The 18773-nt window shown below is 53.3% G+C and overlaps 1 protein-coding gene across 8 annotated transcripts in view; it reads right to left on the reverse strand.

The window, feature by feature from the left end:
- Positions 1–18773, reverse strand: part of CUX2 (cut like homeobox 2) — a 266060-nt gene that overhangs the window by 18501 nt on the left and 228786 nt on the right. For all 8 annotated transcript variants that reach the window (XM_082355808.1, XM_082355805.1, XM_082355809.1 and 5 more), the window contains 10 exons: positions 18575–18654; positions 17603–17669; positions 14634–14682; positions 10582–10686; positions 6603–6794; positions 6450–6508; positions 5936–5984; positions 5755–5854; positions 3931–4605; positions 3069–3170 (listed from right to left, as the gene is read on the reverse strand). In XM_082355808.1, the coding sequence (XP_082211934.1) occupies positions 3069–3170; positions 3931–4605; positions 5755–5854; positions 5936–5984; positions 6450–6508; positions 6603–6794; positions 10582–10686; positions 14634–14682; positions 17603–17669; positions 18575–18654 (1478 nt within the window). The remainder of the gene's footprint in view (positions 1–3068; positions 3171–3930; positions 4606–5754; positions 5855–5935; positions 5985–6449; positions 6509–6602; positions 6795–10581; positions 10687–14633; positions 14683–17602; positions 17670–18574; positions 18655–18773) is intronic.

The following is an 18773-nucleotide window of genomic DNA, read 5'->3' on the forward strand; positions in this document are numbered from 1 at the left end:
ACTGCTAGACACTTAGATTGTTTCTAGTTTGTCACTGTTGGAAACAACAATAAAGAGATAGCTTGTATATAAATTTCTGCCCCCATTCTGGACATTTCCTTTGATCCCCAAAAGTAGATCTCCCAAGTTAGTGTCAACCACATTCATTTCCTTCCCAGAGGACTGCTAATTGCTCTCTGCTTAGCCTTCACTCTTGTCAGGGGCACGGGGGGATAACCTGGCACTCTTCCTCTTGTTGAACTCTTCACAGACCCTTCACAGGAAACCCCCAACTATGCAAAGGTTTCCCTCTATGATGTTGCCTTTTTAATTTCTTTGCTGCCTTGTTTCTGACCCCCCAGTGGGAGAGCACTGTACAGGGAGTCAGGAGACCTGGGTTCTCCTTTGGTCTCTGAATAACTGTGAGTGTGTCTCCTCCTCTTTGGCTTCAGTTTTCCTGTTCAGTGGAAGAGTTAGATTAAACTGTTTCTCATGATTCTTTTCACCCCAATATTGTGTCTCATCTGTATGTGTAAGCCCTATCTAGCACACAGTAGGCACTTAATAAATGTTTGGGACCGGTTTCATGGAAGATAGTTTTTCCATGGACCGGCGGGGGGATGGTTCAGGCGAGCGATGGGGAGCCATGGGGAGCGGCAGATGAAGCTTCGCTCGCTCACATGCTGCTCACCTCCTGCTGTGCGGCCCGGTTCCTAACAGGCCGCGGGCTGGTACCGGTCCACATCCCGGGGGTTGGGGACCCCTGGTGTACACAGTAAGGGCTCAGCAGATTTTATGGGTGGAGCAGTGTAGGCTCCCAGCAGGGTAAGCCCCTCTCTACCCTTTCCAGGGACCGGGAAGGGGAGGCATCTTGGCAAACTCTTGGCTTCCAGCAGCAATCAGAGGCTTGGGAATCGGGACACTTGCTCCGAGTCACCACCATGGGGCAGCAGACAATGTAAAATGGAGTGGGAGTGCTGAAGCCAGCATCCAGTTCTAAGTCAGCTGTGGTCTACACTGTGTTGTACTACATCATGCTGGGTGCAGGGATGTGACTAGGTCCCTGGCTGCAAGAATCCCCCAGACTGGTGGGAGGGACAGCCACAACAGCAGAGTCATTTGTAACATGAATAAATGCAACAATGGACACATAATGATGATAATGTAACGAGGACAGCTAACTTTTCAGGGGCACCTTCTACATACTAGACCCCAGTTGAGTGCTTGCCAGGCCTGATCTCATTTGATCCTCACACAACCTTAAGAAGGGAGTACAAATACTGTGCCCATTTTAAAGATGAGAAAATGAAGGCACAGAGAGGCTAAGCAATTTGCCCATGGTCACACGGTTAATAAATAGCAGAGACAAAATTTGCAGCCAGGTCACTCTGGCTCCATTGCACCAAACAATACAGGTCATTATGGGGGATCCAAGGAGGGGTGGTATCTAATCCACCTGGATGGGGATGAGGGGCTTCCTGGAGATGACTTCTGAGTTGAGCTGTAAAGTATAAGCAGGAGTTGGCCAGATGAAGGGTGGCTGGCGTGAGGATGGCATTAGGGGCACAGGGAACAGGAATGAGGATAAGCATGACTATAAACAGTTCATGTGAGAGGCACGGAGGGGTCAGGAGGAGTCTGAAGACTATAATAGGGCCTGTAGGCCTTGTTGAAGAGTTGGGATTTTATCTGAGGGTAGTGGGGAGCCATGGAAGGATTTCGAATAGTGATATGGCCATGTGTGTCCTCTAGAAAGATCCCTCTGGCCTCTGGGTGGAGAAAGAGCCAGAGCATGGCCTAGAACATCATTGGCAAGACCAGTAAATAGGCTACTGCAATAGTCCCAGCAAGTGATGATGGTGGCTCATTAGGCTGGTGGCAGCTGGGGTGGGGATGGACAAGCTTGAAAGAAGCACTCAGAAGTTAAGTGACCCCTGGATGGGGTAAGGGTTATGGTTAGGGTTAGGGTTGTTGGAATTTCCAGGAGTGGATTAACTCATCTAGGAAGAGTAAGAAAGTCAGAGGGCCTGGGGTGGAGCTCTGGGGGAACCCCATGTTTGAGGGGTTGATGAAGAAAGTGCACTGTGATAGGCTAAATAATGGTCCCCCAAAGATATCCATGTCCCAATCCCTGGGACCTGTGAACATGTTACCTCACATGGAAAAAGGGAGTCTGCAGATGTGATTAGAGTTAAGAATTTTGAGATGAGGAGATTATCCTGGATTATCCGGGTGGACCCCACATAATCACAATAGTGCTTGTAAGAGGGAGGCAGAAAGATGAGAGAGAGACAGAGACAGAGACTAAAGATGCTACGTTGCTAAGGTGAAGGAAGAGGCCTGGAGGCAAAGAATCTGGGCGCCCTCTAGAAGCTGAAAAAGGCAAGGAAACAGATTTTCCCCTAGAGCCTCCAGAAAGAACGCAGCTGTAGCCCAGTGAAGCTGACTTTGGACTTCCGACTTTCAGAACTGTAGGACGATAAATTTATGCTGTTTTTAACCACTGAGTTCTGAGTGTGGCACCCACTGAGGAAGCGTAGGAGGCATGGTTTGAGAGGTGGGAGGAAGCAAGGGGAACAGTGTCCCACTGGGAACTAGAAAGTAAGGTGCAAGAAGGAAGGTGAGACCGGTGGTCAGGGGGTGAGGCTCAGGCCCCTGTGCTGGACAAGCTCCTGTGTGAATATCGGTCACTGTGCCTCCTGAAAGTTGAGGACATCTGGACAACCCAGACCAGGACTGCCAACAGAACTCCGCAGTGAGGGCAACGTTCCGGAGGCGTGCTGCCCAACGTGGCCGCCACTCGTCACCTGTGCGATGTGGCTACTGCGGCTGAAGAACTGAGGTTTTAATTTCACTTAATTTTAGTTAATTTAAATGGATATAACCACACGTGGCTTGTAGCTCCATACCGGATAGGATCTGGCACTTTCCAGGCCTAGACCTCACTTGGCTGCAGGTTTGGAAAGAGGCAAAGAGGTTCTGACCTGCTTGGAATCCCCTCTGGGGTGGATGAAGCGGGACAAGGCCTTGCCTACTGCTCAGAGCAGGCCCTGGAGGCCTCGGGCCTCACCTGCTGTGGTCACACTCACCCCCCTTCTGCGACTCGATCTCCTTCTTGGCCTGCTCCAGGATGCTCTTGATGGCGTCATCAGAGCCAGTCTCTGGTGTGCGGATTCTCGGGGTGATACTGCCTGGGGGAGGAAAGGAGGCATCTGCTGTGGGGACCTGCATGTTGGGGGTCAGTCCCTGGAGCTGGGCAGGGTGACAGGCTGGTGCCCTCCTCTGAGGGCCAGACTGTGTGTGTGTGGCAGGACCACCACTTCGCTAGTCTGGGTGACAAACTGTGGACCTACAAGTGATTCTAGCTTGAAATAATAACAACAACAACAAAACCCACTGACGGCAGCCACCATCAAAGCTAACAGTTCTCAAGGAGTTACTACATGCTTTATGCTCATTTAACCCCCCCATGAGGCTGACAGATGGGGAAACTGAGGCACAGAGCAGCTAAAGTGGATTGCCTGAGGTCACTCAGTAGATGAATGGCAGAGCTGGACACAAACTCAGGTGTTTGTGAGGTCAAAACTTGGGCCCTTCCCATGGATTACCCTAAAAACTGAGTCTGGCAAGGTTGGCAGTCACCCAGGCTGTCTTACGGATGGGTAAACTGAGGCTTGGAGGTGCTCAGCGGGTATCTGCCAAGGCAGCCCCTGGGGCCCAGACTTTTCCCACAATTATCAGCCCGAACGGCACCACAGCGGCCAGAGGGGGAAACTGAGGCACAGAAAGGCAGATCACTTGCCCCGAGTCACACGGCTGTGAGGTGGCAGACCCAAGGCTCTGAACCCCGAGCTGTGCTCTCAGACCCCAGCCAGCCCCATGCCCTGGGCTGGGTCGCGGAGACCAGGTCTGAGCCTGTGCGCCGCAGATGGGCCCTCGGCCGGCACTCACCTCGCTGCCGCACCTGGATGGTCCTCAGAGCCAGCACATTCTGCTCGTCCGACAGGAACTGCTTCATCTTGATGAAGGGCTCCTTGCCCTTCACCGTGAGCTTGCGCCAGGGCTTGGGCCGGGCCAGGATCTCGCTGACCGAGCCCTGGGACAGGCCCAACACGTAGTGGCCAAACACCCGCTGCCCGATGTTGTGTTTGAGCAGCTGCTCCTTCACCTGGAATGCGATCTCCGCCGTGTCCAGCTGCTCCTCCTCTGTCCCGGCCCCCGCTGTGGCCACGCCACCGCCACTGCCCTCCGCTGGCTCAGGGCCCCCGGGCGGCTCAGGGCCAGGGGCCGGGGTGGCAGGGGCCGGGGGCGGCTTGGCGCCATAGAAGGCCGGGGGGAACACCAGCAGGCCTCCCGCCTCCCCCTTGAAGGTGGCTGGGGGCATCATGTGCTTGGACAGCAGTGTGTCCCCTGCCAGTCTTTCCCCTGAAGCCAGGCTGGGGAAGGGGGACAGCGAGAAAGTCCGAGGGCCATCAGGGCCTAGGCCAGGGCCCAGCAAGGGCTGCCCTGGGCTGGGGGACAGGGGGTCTTCGGGCCCTGGTGGTGGTGGGAGCTGTGGAGGGGATGGGTAGGACTGCTCCGTGCCTAGAGAATCCTTGATGGCATCATCCTCGGAAGGGTCTTCCTCTAGAACACCAAGGCAGACAGACAGAGGAAGAGAGGAGAGAGAGAGAAAGACAGAGAGGTAGACAGTGATGGGGAGAGACAGAGACAGAGACAGGGAGAGAATTAACAGAGAGACACAGAGATAGGAAAACAGAAATAACATGGGAGAGACAGAGGCAGGCAGAGACAGAGAGACAGAGACAGACAGAGAGAGTGAAAGACAAAAAGCGACAGAAGGACAAAGAGATAGAAAGAGGGAGACAGAGAAACAGTGAGAGACAGAGAGACACATACAAAGAGACAGAAATTTGGAGGGAGAGGAAGGGGGCACAGGGCAGGAGGGAGCGGGGACGAGTGCTATAGGCGTCCGGCAGCGCGAGGCGCCAACACCGGCTGTTTCTGCCACACACACTCCCTGCCCCCTTCTCTGATCCCCAGCCCTCAAGGCTTGGGCCAAATGCCAGCTCTGGGGAGCCCCCCTCCCACCGTCAAGCACATTAACTGAGCACTCGTTATGGGCCCAGCATCTCACCCTGGGAGGATTAACCCCCATCCCAGAGCAGGACAGCCCACTTCCTGGGTGCTCGCCCTGCACCCCTTGTCTGTGCGCTTGTATTTCCCATGCTGCTAACTTACTCCACCGCACAGGGCCCATTACCGCCCCCATTTCACAGAAGAGGAAATGGAGGCAGCACACAGAAAGTCTCAGCTGGGGCCACATGGCTGAAAGGTCACGAAGCCACTGTGTGGGGAGAAGGGGCGATCTGGGGGAGACAGGCGTGTCTGCAGGCCATTCCCAGTGGTCTGCTGTGGGGGTGCGGTGTGAATGCCCTCCTTGTCCCCTGTGACCTCTTCCTGCTGCTCTCGAAGGCTAGGGCATGAGCGAGCCCTTCGGGGGACCTCAGGAGGGCCTGAGTGAGCTGTGTGTCCCTGAGTGTGGGTGTGGGTGTGGGCGGCACCCTGTGGGACAGCGGCCTGCTGGCTTAGCTGTGGATGGCGCCCAGCTCAGTCCCTGGCACCCAGGAGGCGCTCAATCAACATGGCTGCCTTTTATCCAGCATCCTCCGGCCCGTGTGGAAGGCAGTGGTCTGAGGGCATGGAGGAGGCCAGAGACCCACGGGCAGGTCCCACCCCGGCCCCTCAGCCCCAAGAGCACCACTCCTCCCCTACCAGGGCTGGCCAAAAGACCAGGCTTTTCCAGAAGGAATTTCTGCGCAGGGAAGAATGCCTCCTTTGCCATGAGCAGGGAGTCTTCGGGCTTGGCTATGCCCTGAGGAGACAAGAAGCAGGGCTGAGAGGGCATGGCTGGTGCAAGGCTCTCAGGGGCAGCCTGCCCTGTGGGGACACTCACCTGGGGGAGGCTGCAGGTGTTGGCGGCCAGCTTCATGGCTTTGAGGATGCTGCCAGAGAAAGTGGAGAGAGTGTGAGGCTGGCCAGTTCCCCAGGCCGGGGGAGAGGCACTACGACCTGCTACCTTCCCTGATGAGAGCAGCCACCCCACACCCCAGGACCCCATGTAACATGGGACCCACCGGACAACAGGACTTAAATAGTGGGCTTGTGAACTGGTCTGCTATCACCTGGAGGAGTGTGGCTTGAGCTCATCTGATTAAAGCATCATCCCCCTGCCCAGTTACAGCCCCAGCAAGGCTATGTTTTCCCACAGGCAGCTCTTGATGACAAAGGTCCGGGCATGACACCCAAGGTGCCAGTGGAGAGTTGACAAGGGTACCACAAAGTGGGGTCTGGTGGGAGGGAGGAAGATGGTGAACTTTGCCGAGGGCCCCTTGCTATCTTCTCAGGCAGCCCCCAGTCAGGGAAGAGGGCTTGGGGGGGCGGTCTATGGACCCCGCCCCACACAGTACCTCAGCTCTGTTTTAATTTCTTCATAGTCAGACTGTGCCTGGAGCTTCTCTTCCAGCTTCTAGAAGAACAAAGATGGTGAGGCTGGTCCACGTCCTTCTGCCTGGGGACTCCCCGCCCATCTCCCATCTGCCCACCTCCTCCCCAAGACCTACTTCGATGGCCTCGGACTTGGCCGTGAGCTGCCGCTCCAGGTCTGCAATCTGGTTGGCGGAGGTCTCCTCCAGCTCCTGCAGAGAGTTCTGGAGGTGCTGCACATCCTTCAGCAGCCGCAGGATCTCCCGATCCTTGGAGGCCAGGGCAGCCTCAAGCCGAGGGCCCGAGCACAGAGCGAAGTTCACCTTATCCTGGGCACAAACAGGGGCTTGGAGGGGCCGGGAGGTGTGGGGCAGGGAGCTGCAGGGCTGCTGTGCTCCCCAGGGTGACTCAGCCCCTCTTACAGGCCTGTGGCTTTCCCCTTCCCACTTCCGAGCCTTTGCTCAGGCTGGTCCCACCTGCCTGGATGTCTTTCCCTCTTCTTGAAAAGAAATAAGGAGGGAGAAGGAATGGTCAGAGAAAGTGTTTTGGAGGAAGGTATGGCTAAACTGTGGTGAAGTTCAAGAACAAGTTAGTGATTTGGAAAATTGCTTGGCAGCCTCTGCTAAAGGTGAAAATTCGGTGCCCTAAGTCCTGGTGGAATATATGCAGGAGAAATGAGGGCACTTGTGTACCAAGACACAGGATGTGAACGTTCACAGCAGCCCTCGCTGTAATAGCTCCAAACCGGAAACCCTCCAGATGCCTACCCACCAGAAAGTGGACAGACTGTGGAATACTCACACAACAGAATACTAGACAGCAACAAAAACGAATAATCTACATTTACTTGCAACACAGCATGACGACTCTCCCGGATATATCATAGAGCCAAAGAAGCCAGACACCAAAGTGTATGTGTGATTCTATTAAGATCAGATATCAAAACAGGCAAAACCCATCTGTGCTGTTAGAAGTCAGGGGGAGTGGCACCTGGATGGGGTCACGAGGGAGGCTTCCGGGCGCTAGAATGTTTTATTGTTTTTTTTTAAAAAATTAATTAATTAATTAATTTATTTTTGGCTGCGTTGGGTCTTCATTGCTGCGCGCGGGCTTTCTGTAGTTGTGGCAGCGGGGGGCTACTCTTCGTTGCGGTGCGCGGGCTTCTCATTGCGGTGGCTTCTCTTGTTGTGGAGCACGGGCTCTAGGTGCACGGGCTTCAGTAGTTGTGGCACATGGGCTCGGTAGTTATGGCTCACGGGCTCTGGAGCACAGGCTCAGTAGTTGTGGCGCACAGGTTTAGTTGCTCTGCGGCATGTGGGATCTTCCCGGACCAGGGCTCGAACCCGTGTTCCCTGCATTGGCAGGCGGATTCTTAACCACTGCGTCACCAGGGAAGTCCCTAGAATGTTTTATTGTTGATCTGGATGCTGGTTATGGGCTGTGTTCACTTTGAAAAATTCCAAATGTTGTACACTTATGATATGTACATTTTCCCTTGTGGATGTTATACTTCAATAACACATTTGTTAAAAAGGAACAAAAAGAGCCCGTGTGCCGCAACTACAGAGCCCATGCGCCCTGGAGCCCGCGTGCCACAACTAGAGAGAACGAAGAGCAATGAAGAGCCTGCACGCCGCAACGAGAGATCCCGCGTGCCGCAACTAAGACCTGACACAGCCAAAAACAAAATAAATAAATATTTTTAAAAAAAAGAAAAAAAGGAACGAAAAAGAACTAGTCAGTTGGGTGAGGAAGTGGTAGTTATAGGGTGTTCCTGGCTGAGAGAACAGCAAAGGTTTGGGTTTTTAAATCAGGCCCAGGTCCCACTCCAGGCAGCAACAGATCCACAGGATTAGACCTGAGACCTTGCAGCCACGAGCCACGTTAGGGTGATTCCTTCCTCATCCTAGTTTGCCACCAGCCCCAAGCCCCACAACTTCTCCAGGTTTTAGGAAATGGCCGCTTTGTCCTGGTTGAAGATGAAGAGGTTTCTCTTTGAGGGGACCTGAAGTCAGGCTGCCCTTGAGCTCAGTTACAAATGAATCTAAGCAGCATTACGAAGAAAAAACAAAAAACAAAAAACAACTGACCACTACCAACCCCAGCTATTCTTCTGTGGAGGTAAATGCCAATTAAAGCAGGAAGCGGATGCCATTAACACATTAAATTAATTAGCATCGGGCACCACTGTTGTGCTCAGAAAAGCTCACCCCCCAAACCAGCAAAGTTCCTCATGGCTGATTAGCACAGGCATTTGCTGGCTTCCATGGGGGTTAATTAAGAACCATTGGCAGGGCTTCCCTGGGGGCGCAGTGGTTGAGAATCTGCCTGCCAATGCAGGGGACACAGGTTCGAGCCCTGGTCTGGGAAGATCCCACATGCTGTGGAGCAACTAGGCCCGTGCGCCACAACTACTGAGCCTGTGCGTCTGGAGCCTGTGCTCCGCAACAAGAGAGGCTGAGACAGTGAGAGGCCCGCGCACCGCGATGAAGAGTGGCCCCCGCTTGCCACAACTAGAGAAAGCCCTCGCACAGTAAACGAAGACTCAACACAGCCAAAATAAATTAAAAAAAAAAAAAAAAAAAAAAGAACCATTGGCAAATCCTCTCTGAGGCATCCTCATAAGCGCTCTCGCTCTCAGTCTTTCTTGTGTTCATTCTCTATGTCGTGCAGACATCAGGCACGTTGATACATACACACTGCCTCCTGGGACATGGGCACAGGTGCACACACCTACGGACACAGCACACACTGACACATGTACCTGCGGGGATACTCATGCTGACAAGCACACGCACGGAAATGCACAGGCATCACAGAGACATGTCACCATCACACGCAGAGACATGTATGTGCTCAGAGGCCACATGCTCACGTGGGCAAAAACACCCTGGACATACCCCAAACACACTAGTAATAGTAACACTGCATTAAATATTTACTGAGCATAGACTATAAACCAAGCACCATGTAATCCTCTCAATAACCCTATAAGGCAGGTCCTATTTATACAGATTAGGAAACTGAGGCACAGTTAGGTTAAGAATAGTTATTTGCCAAAGGTCACAAACAGACACACATACACAGTAACACACGTTCAGAGAGACTCATTCCAATATTTAAATAGAAAGACAGATACAGACACACAGGTCTATGTATCAGGGTGTCAGGTGAAATGAAAATTATGCCGGCCACTTCAGGTTCATGAATGGAGACTGCAAATCACCCTGGAGCAGACCTGTTATTATGTAAGCAATCATGAATTTCATTCCTTGATATCTGGAAAGAAGGTGGACCAATTTACATAAGGAAACCAGGCTTTCTGGGAGAGGAACAATGAAGACTCTTATTACATGACAGAAGGGTAGGTTGGGGTGGCCCTGATTAAAATCCCTTGGCAGGAAATGTCCCCAGAACCCAAAGGGGCACCAACCTGGAGGAATGAGAAAGATGTACTGACTAACTGGCTTAACAAAGGAACCTCACGGTTGATGACTAAAGATTGGTTCTTTGTAACATGTGGCTGGTTGGGAAACCTCATTAGAATCACCCTGATATGTTTTAGGAACCCATGGCTGATATGAGTGTCAACCTCAGCTCTTGGTAAGCAGCCCCACTGCTGTCTGGGAGGGACTGAGAACCAGTGGGGCATCCCTGTAGCAGTCCCGCACATCTTCCAAGCAGTGTGAGACCAGTGGTCAACAGCAACACCCGGTGGCAGCCACCAAAGCTGCACGGCTGCTCTACTGATCAAACACACCCTCCTACCCACTCTTGCTGGGCATCTGGCAACTAAAATGATCCTCTTTGGCCTGACTAAATTCCAAAGTATATGGAATCAAGGTATATGGAAGCTTGAGCTTCAAAAGTTAAAAGAGCTGTGGCTGTTTTTGACCCTCTGCTGGTGAAGCAAGTCACAGTGATTATGTTTAACTACACGCTGACCTTGGCAATTAAAATGCTATGCCCACAGTATGCACACAGAGACCCACACCCATTCATGGGCACAATTTCACACAAATGCACACGGTCCACCCACAAAATGTCACCCACATATTCAAACCCACAAACCTGGCCTTTCCCAACCCTTCCCCGTGGCTCCTCCACCATCCTTACCCCACTGGGTCCCTGAGGAGAGCAGCAGGCCAGGCGGATGGAGCTGTTGACGGAGGCAAGTTGTTCCCGAAGACTTTCCACCTCCCGCTGGGCAGCCTCGGCTCGCTGGGAAGGAAAATGGGGCAAGTGTGGTTAAGAGGTGAGCGGGACCACACTGGATCCCACCCTGGCCCTCCACTGCTTCCCTGCATCGTCTCAGGCAGCAGCTGGGAAGGCAGGTCTGAGGGCCTGGGGTCCTCCTTTCTGGGTCTTGGACCCTTGAGTTGGCTCTTGGTTTCCCTGGTGTGTATCCAAGAGGAGCTAGAACATTCCCTCTTCACTAGGGCAGGAAGGGAGATGCTGTATTGATGGAACTGGCAAGTTTTCACACGTTCCCAGGCCACTTCTGTCTGCCAAGTAAACTTCAGGCCTGGCTAGTCAAAAGGCCAGAGTTTGTCCCCAGCTCCTGTGCCATATGGTGTCTGCAGAGGTGGCTCACAAGCTGTTGCAGGCCCCTGGGCAAGTTACTTCCCCTCTCTGAGTCTTAGTTTTCCTTTTGTGGAATGGGGGCAATGAAACTGTAGAGGAGTGTTGAAATACATCTAAAATCAGAATGCCGCAGTTTACTAAACTGAATCTTAACTCTTCAAAAATTTCTAAGAAAAAAGCCTGGAAGGAAGCATCCAAATGTTAACAATGTAGACTTGTGGCCTGGAGAGAAATCTGTACTTTGTCTCTCTTTCTGGTTGTATGACCTTGGGCAAGAAACTTCATATCCCTGGCCTCAGTTTCCCTGTCTGTAAAATGGGGATTATAAGAGCAACTATCTCATAGGGTTGTTCTGCAAGTAAGTGATTTGGTAAAATACAGCTCATTAGGTATCTCGTCTTGATACCTGACACATACAAATGTGTCAATAACTGGTTTACTTTATTAACAACAACAGGGTGTATGGGATCTTGAACTATGGAAAATTAAAAGAGTTGCAGTTGTATCCTGACCCCCAGCTGGTGATGCAGGTCATAGCGATTAAGTTTAACTTACACACTGACCTTAGCAATCAGGATGCTGTGCCCACTATACGTGCACATTTCATTGATTTATGTTTTAACTGATTTGTTTGTTTATTGGTATCCTGCCTTGTTCCAGGAATGGTTCGAGTTAGGAGTCAGTTTTATTTTGGGAAAGGTTTTGGGCGTGTGGGGTTGTAGAGAAAACATTTTTATGTTTCCACAAAGGGCATTCTGAGCAAATGTGACTGAAACTTGGGATCTGGGCTAAAAGACAAGCCTTGGAGTTAATACATGACTGATTAGCTAGTGAGAACTTCAGAAAGATTCACCTCCTGGGAGATGTCTGTTGACATTTCAAGGGGGGATGAGACCCAGACTGTGGAGACACCCCCTGGGTTGTAAAGCTGGGTTTAAAGCTACTAGTCTTATCTTCCCCTGGAGAGAAGTATTTATATTCCATATGCTAGAAACCCAGGCTCCTGGCCCTTCTGTTCATCATGATACTTGGGAGTAGATTTCTCTCCCTTTCTCAGAAGGTCCCTCTACTATACAACCACCCAGATTCATATTTGGGTGGTTCCTTGCCTACAGCACAAACCCTGGTGCATGTAGGAGGATATCTGGTTCTCGTCTTGTCACCCCAGGGGAAGAACTGGGGCAAACTGGCATGGTTTTTACTATACAAGTAATAATGATCTGCTCTGCTCCAGAATCCTCTTGTTCACATTTAGGATAGTATTAATAGATACAGATATTAAAGACTAATATGATGACATTTACTTTTTTCTCAGTACTCTACAATGAGCAGGTTTTAGTTTTATACTCAGGAAAAAATAAACATTATTAAAAATGCTTCCTATTCAAACTACTCTAAGATCGCACTTCTTAAGCCTATTTGATTGGCAGAGATCCAAAAGTTTCACGACACACCGTGCTGGTGAGGCTATTGGGAAACGGGCCTTTCAGAACTTGCTGGAGGGAGTGTGAACTGGCACAACCCCATGGAAGGCAGTTTGGTCACATTTGCCAAATTATAAACGCACAGCTCTTTCACCCAACGGTTCCCCTTCTAGGAATCTGCCCTATACAGTGGCTTGGGTATGTATGAAATGATATCTGTAGAAGGTTATTCACTGCAGTATGGAGGATGATGGTAAAATACTGGAAATACCATAAACATTCATCAACAGGGTATGAGTTAGACCAGAGGTTGGCAAACTGCAACCTGCTGCCTGTTTATGTAAATAAAGTTTTACTGGCACACAGCCATGCCCATTCGTTTCCGTATCGTCTATGCTTCACTCTACCACCGCAAAGTTGAATAGTTGTGACAGCGGCTTGCAAGGCCAAAAATATTTACTCTCTGGTCCTTTATAGAAAGTTTGCCTTCCCCTGGGTTAGATGATGGTGCGTCCATGTAGTGCAATATGATGCAGCTGTGAAACAGAAGGAACTGCTTTATATACAGATATGGAACAAGCTCTAAGACACATACACAGAAAAAGTAAGGTTCAGGAGGGTGTACATAGTATTAATAACTATTATTTTTTTTAAAGATGCTAATTATTCTAAGGATATGCATATCAAGGCTGTGATGATTTCTTTCTTTTTTTTATTTATTTATTTTTGGTCACACTGCATGTGGGATCTTAGTTCCCCAACCAGGGATTGAACCTGGGCCCCCTGCATTGGAAGCGTGGAGTCTTAACCACTGGACTGCCAGGGAAGTCCCTCATTTTTGTTTTAGAAAGGGGTAAAAGTAGATATTCATGGGCTTGTGAAGGGATCTCTGGGAGGAGACCCCAGACACCGTAACAGAGGTTGCTAGGGAGAGGGGAACTGGGGGCAAGTTCAGGGAGGGGAGATGGAGTTTCCCGGCTATGCCCTAATGTACCTTTTTCAGTTTTGAACTAAGTAAATGGATTACCTATTCAAAAAATTAACCTAAAAAAACGTTATTCTTTTCCAATCTTCCTCTGCAGGAGGGGGCACCCTGTCCTTAGGCTGGCACAGCCGTGCATCCGGGCCTTTGCCTCTGCTGTGCCCTCTGCCTGGAATGCCATTCCTCAAGAGAACAGCGCCTGGGCTTTAGAACCCAGCTGCAGAGTGTCCTCCTAGGAGGCCTCCCTCAACCACCCCCAGGGAAATGACCACTTGCCCTGTCACATTGCTGACCCCTCCTGGCCATGCCCCTGGCTGCTGGTGTTGCAGGGGACCGGGGAGAGAGGCAGTAGGCCCGCAGGACTGCAGACCGGACCCTTAGGGCCACATCTTACCTCATTTCAAAGTCCTGCCCAACTTTGTCCCGCAGATGGCAACACATCTGAAGCCAGAGGAAGGCAGGACGCGGGAACCCCGTTTATAAATGTGAAAACTGAGACTCGGAGAGGCTGAAGGACTTACAAGGACCTGGGCTGGGACTAGGATATGGGGTCCCCGGGGAAGGCTGGGGTCCACACAGTGCCTGCCTGGTGATCGAGTGAGGAGGCTGGTGGAGACCTCAGGTGGGGATGGAGGGAGAGAAGCAGCCCCGGGCTTGTCCCTCGTCACCGCCCCCGGCTCTATGGAACACAGCTCCTCACTCGGTCTGGTTGAGAGAGACCCATGTTCCAGCTTAGCCTGGGGATGGGCCTGGGATCTCTGGTCACTGCTCTGCCTTCCTCCCACGGGGAAGGGCACTTGTCATGCTCTGCAGGCTGCTTCTTGGCCTTTACCAGGGCTGTCCCGTGCCTGGATTCCATCCCTCTACAGTCTCAAGTTACTTGTCAGGTCTCAGCTCCATGACCCTTCCTGTGGGATGTCTTCCCTGACCCCTGAGTCTGGGTCTGGTGCCCCTTCCCCAACCGTTGCTGCCTGCATCACCCTATTTCTGAGTGTTCTGTCTGTACCCCGCCCTCCTTCCTCTGGGAACTCAGGGGCTGGGTCCCAGACAGCTCCCAGCCCCAGCACTCAGCATGGCATGTAGTTCAATTAATATTGATTGAGCTCAGCTCCCTCCTCTCCGCCTGGCCCGAGACCCCCGCCCCGGGGAGAATGAGCCCCCAGCACACATCTCCTCACCTGATTAGCTTTCTCCAGGTTGGTCATGATCAGGCCGACTTCATCTGCCCTGAGACAGAAAGACGAGGCCCTGAGGAAGGGATTCTGGCAGCCACCAGGGCCCCCGCCATTCCTGAAAGCCCCCAGCCCCTGCCAACCCAAGGGTCTCGCAATGGAGGCCTCGAGAAGGTTGCCTTCCATTCTTCGTACTGGAGAGAAACCAAGCTGGGGGGGCGGGGAAAGAATCCAGGCTGGGGGGAAATGAAAACGGGGCCTCAGCACTGCACCCCATCCAGGCAGCCTGGCCTCGCATCTCCCCCAGGGGTCCACTCGCCGAAGGTGCCACAGAGCTACACCTCCCAGCCTTTGCCTCTGCTATGCCTTCCACCTGGACGCCTTCCTCAAGAGAACAGGGCCTGAGCTTTAAACCCAGCTGCAAAGTGTTCTCCTAGGAGGCCTCCCTCAACTAGCCTCATTTATTTTGCTGCCTCCCCACCCCCCTGGGTTGCCAGCGCCTAAAGGATCAGGACAGGCCTCATCCACCTCGGCTGCCCCTCTGCCTAGCAAGGGGTGGGGCCACAAGGGGCCTGCGGGGAGCGTTTGGCGACTAAAAGCCACATGTGCTACACGCATGTTCCAGTTCAAGGCCTTCTTTGCATAAGCTGTTCCCACTGCCCAGAGCACCTTTCCAAGCATTCTTCATGTGGCCATCTTCCCATCTTTGAGATCTCATTCTGAAGGTCATCTCCTCGGGGAAGTCCTCCCTGACCACCCTGGATAACAGGACCCACCCCTCCATGTTATTCTCTCTTGCTGCTCCTGGTTTTTCCCTTCTTAGCATTTACCATGTGGTCACAACAGTGTCAGGCATACAGTAAGTGCTCAATAGTGTCTGTGAATGAAAGACTTTATTCCTGTACATCAGCTAGTGCCTGTCTCCTCTCCTTGACTGAGGACAGGCCCATGTTCTGGTGTTTCCTCCAGGGACCCAGCATAGCACTGGGTAAACAGTAGGTGCTAAATAAGTGTTTGTGGATTAAGTGATATCTTAAAGCCTGAAGAAATGTTGAGTCCAGAGTAATTTAAGTGAATGACACTTGGCCCTGAGGGTTGGACTGTGAAGCTGGGGAGTGGGGACAGCCCCTGGAGGCTGGGGCAAGGCAGAGGCCCATGACTAGCGGTCTGCTTAGCTGGAAACCCGGAATGTCCTTTATAGTCTGTGCTACCCGGATGGCACCACAAATAACTGCTGAACAGCTGTGTGCCCATGCGGGTGTGGAGCAGAGAGTACTTAATTAAATGGGTGTCTCAGGCAGAATCAGAGGGAGAATATCAGAAAGAGGAGGCATGTCTAGAGAGTGAGAGGGAGGAGGCATGCCTGGGAGGGTCAGAGGGAGGGTCAGAGGGAGGAGGCATGTCTGGGAGGTCAGAGGGAGGAGGCCTGTCTGGGAAGGTCAGAGGGAGGGGGCATGTCTGGGAGGTCAGAGGGAGGGGGCATGTCTGGGAAGGTCAGAGGGAGGAGGCATGTCTGGGAAGGTCAGAGGGAGGGTCAGAGGGAGGAGGCATGTCTGGGAGGTCAGAGGGAGGGTCAGAGGGAGGAGGCGTGTCTGGGAGGTCAGAGGGAGGAGGCATGTCTGGGAGGGTCGGAGGGAGGGGGCATGTCTGGGAGGTCAGAGGGAGGAGGCATGTCTGGGAGGGTCGGAGGGAGGGGGCATGTCTGGGAGGTCAGAGGGAGGGGGCGTGTCTGGGAGGGTCGGAGGGAGGGGGCATGTCTGGGAGGTCAGAGGGAGGAGGCATGTCTGGGAAGGTCAGAGGGAGGGTCAGAGGGAGGAGGCATGTCTGGGAGGTCAGAGGGAGGAGGCATGTCTGGGAAGGTCAGAGGGAGGGTCAGAGGGAGGAGGCATGTCTGGGAGGTCAGAGGGAGGAGGCATGTCTGGGAGGGTCGGAGGGAGGAGGCATGTCTGGGAGGGTCAGAGGGAGGGGGCGTGTCTGGGAAGGTCAGAGGGAGGGGGCATTTCTGTGAGGGTCAGAGGAAGAAGGCATGTCTGGGAGGGTCAGAGGGAGGGGGCATGTCTGGGAAGGTCAGAGGGAGGGTCAGAGGGAGGAGGCATGTCTGGGAAGGTCAGAGGGAGGAGGCATTTCTGTGAGGGTCAGAGGAAGAAGGCATGTCTGGGAGGTCAGAGGGAGGAGGCATGTCTGGGAAGGTCAGAGGGAGGAGGCATGTCTGGGAGGGTCAGAGGGAGGAGGCATGTCTGGGAAGGTCAGAGGGAGGGTCAGAGGGAGGAGGCATGTCTGGGAGGTCAGAGGGAGGGGGCATGTCTGGGAAGGTCAGAGGGAGGGGGCATGTCTGGGAAGGTCAGAGGGAGGGGGCATTTCTGTGAGGGTCAGAGGAAGAAGGCATGTCTGGGAGGGTCAGAGGGAGGGGGCATGTCTGGGAAGGTCAGAGGGAGGGTCAGAGGGAGGAGGCATGTCTGGGAAGGTCAGAGGGAGGAGGCATTTCTGTGAGGGTCAGAGGAAGAAGGCATGTCTGGGAGGTCAGAGGGAGGAGGCATGTCTGGGAAGGTCAGAGGGAGGAGGCATGTCTGGGAGGGTCAGAGGGAGGAGGCATGTCTGGGAAGGTCAGAGGGAGGGTCAGAGGGAGGAGGCATGTCTGGGAGGTCAGAGGGAGGAGGCATGTCTGGGAAGGTCAGAGGGAGGGTCTGAGGGAGGAGGCCTGTCTGGGAAGGTCAGAAGGAGGAGGCCTGTCTGGGAGGGTCCGAGGGAGGGGGCCTGTCTGGGAGGGTCGGAGGGAGGGGGCGTGTCTGGGAGGGTCGGAGGGAGGGGGCGTGTCTGGGAGGGTCGGAGGGAGGGGGCGTGTCTGGGAGGGTCGGAGGGAGGGGGCGTGTCTGGGAAGGTCCGAGGGAGGGGGCGTGTCTGGGAGGGTCCGAGGGAGGGGGCGTGCCTGGGAGGGTCGGAGGGAGGAGGCACACCTCAGCATGGCGTTCACTTACTTGGATGCCGCCTCCTCATCGTATTTCCGCCGCAGCTCCAGCAGCTCTGTCTGCGTGGCCTTTAACGCTGGGAAAAATTAAAGTGCCGGAGTAAGGCCCTCCACCCCCAGGGAAGTGGAACCCGCTCCCCTTCTCTGGGGCCCGGAAGGCAGAATGAAGCTTAGGGTAGTGAGGAAAGATTTTTCTCTCAGTTAGAACTGGTGACAAGTAGTGAGTTTCCTGCCCCTAGAAGGGCTTCGAGCTGAAGGGAGGGCTGTGGCATGGCCAGGGTGGGGAGGGCAGATGACATGATTCTCTATGAGTCTGTGAAGCTCAGGGGACCCAGGTAAGTGGAGGGGGGCAGTCTGTCCCAGGACCTGGGGTATGAGTCCCCTAACACCTTTAAGGTCACTCCAGGACCTGGGTGGGGTCATCCGTCCATGAGCTCACCCACCCTGAGGTCCAGCCCTGGAAGTGAGGGGGACGGGGAGGAGCAACGAAGTCAATAGATACATGTATGTTATAATAAATGAGGGATTTCTCATAAAATTCCAGATTTCTGATTTCTCTAGCAAAATGGAAGGGACTGGCTATACTGGGCAGTGCCTGGCTGGGGCTCAGCAGTGGCCACCTCTTTAGATCAGGCTGGGGTTCTCCAGTTTGACCCACACCCCACCCTTCCCTACTGCATTCTCTAATCCAGCCAGCTTGGCTGCATGCCCGGTCCCTGTAGGCACTGCATTTGCCACCCCGGATTGAATTCTATCTCAAACCCTCTCTCCACAGTAGTAAGACCCCCGGGACTGGGGCTCTGATTCCTGCTGGGTAATGTAGGTCTTTCCTCTCCCTTCCCAAACTCCTTTCTTGCCCTCCTGATTCTAGAACACCTGACCCTGTGTTCAGTGTCACTGCCCCCTCCCACTCCCCCTGGGCCTCCTGGTCTGACTGGCTGGGGCGCTGCACGAGGGCAGGGGACATGTGCCAGATACACACCTGAATGTAGGACCTTGATCTTCTCCTCGGCTTCCCCCAGTCTGGCTGCCAAAGTGAAGGCCTGTACTTCCTGAAGGCCCCTGTGAAAAGACCTGGTGTGTGGACCGGCCCGTCCTGGCTTCCTGTCCCCTCTCCCACTCCCTGTAAAATCTGCACCTCCGTCTTTTTAATGAGTCCTTAAACATGACACTCAGGCACT

Source organism: Balaenoptera borealis (assembly GCF_965194805.1).
Source record: "Balaenoptera borealis genome assembly, chromosome: 14".
NCBI classification, from domain to species: Eukaryota; Metazoa; Chordata; class Mammalia; order Artiodactyla; family Balaenopteridae; genus Balaenoptera; species Balaenoptera borealis.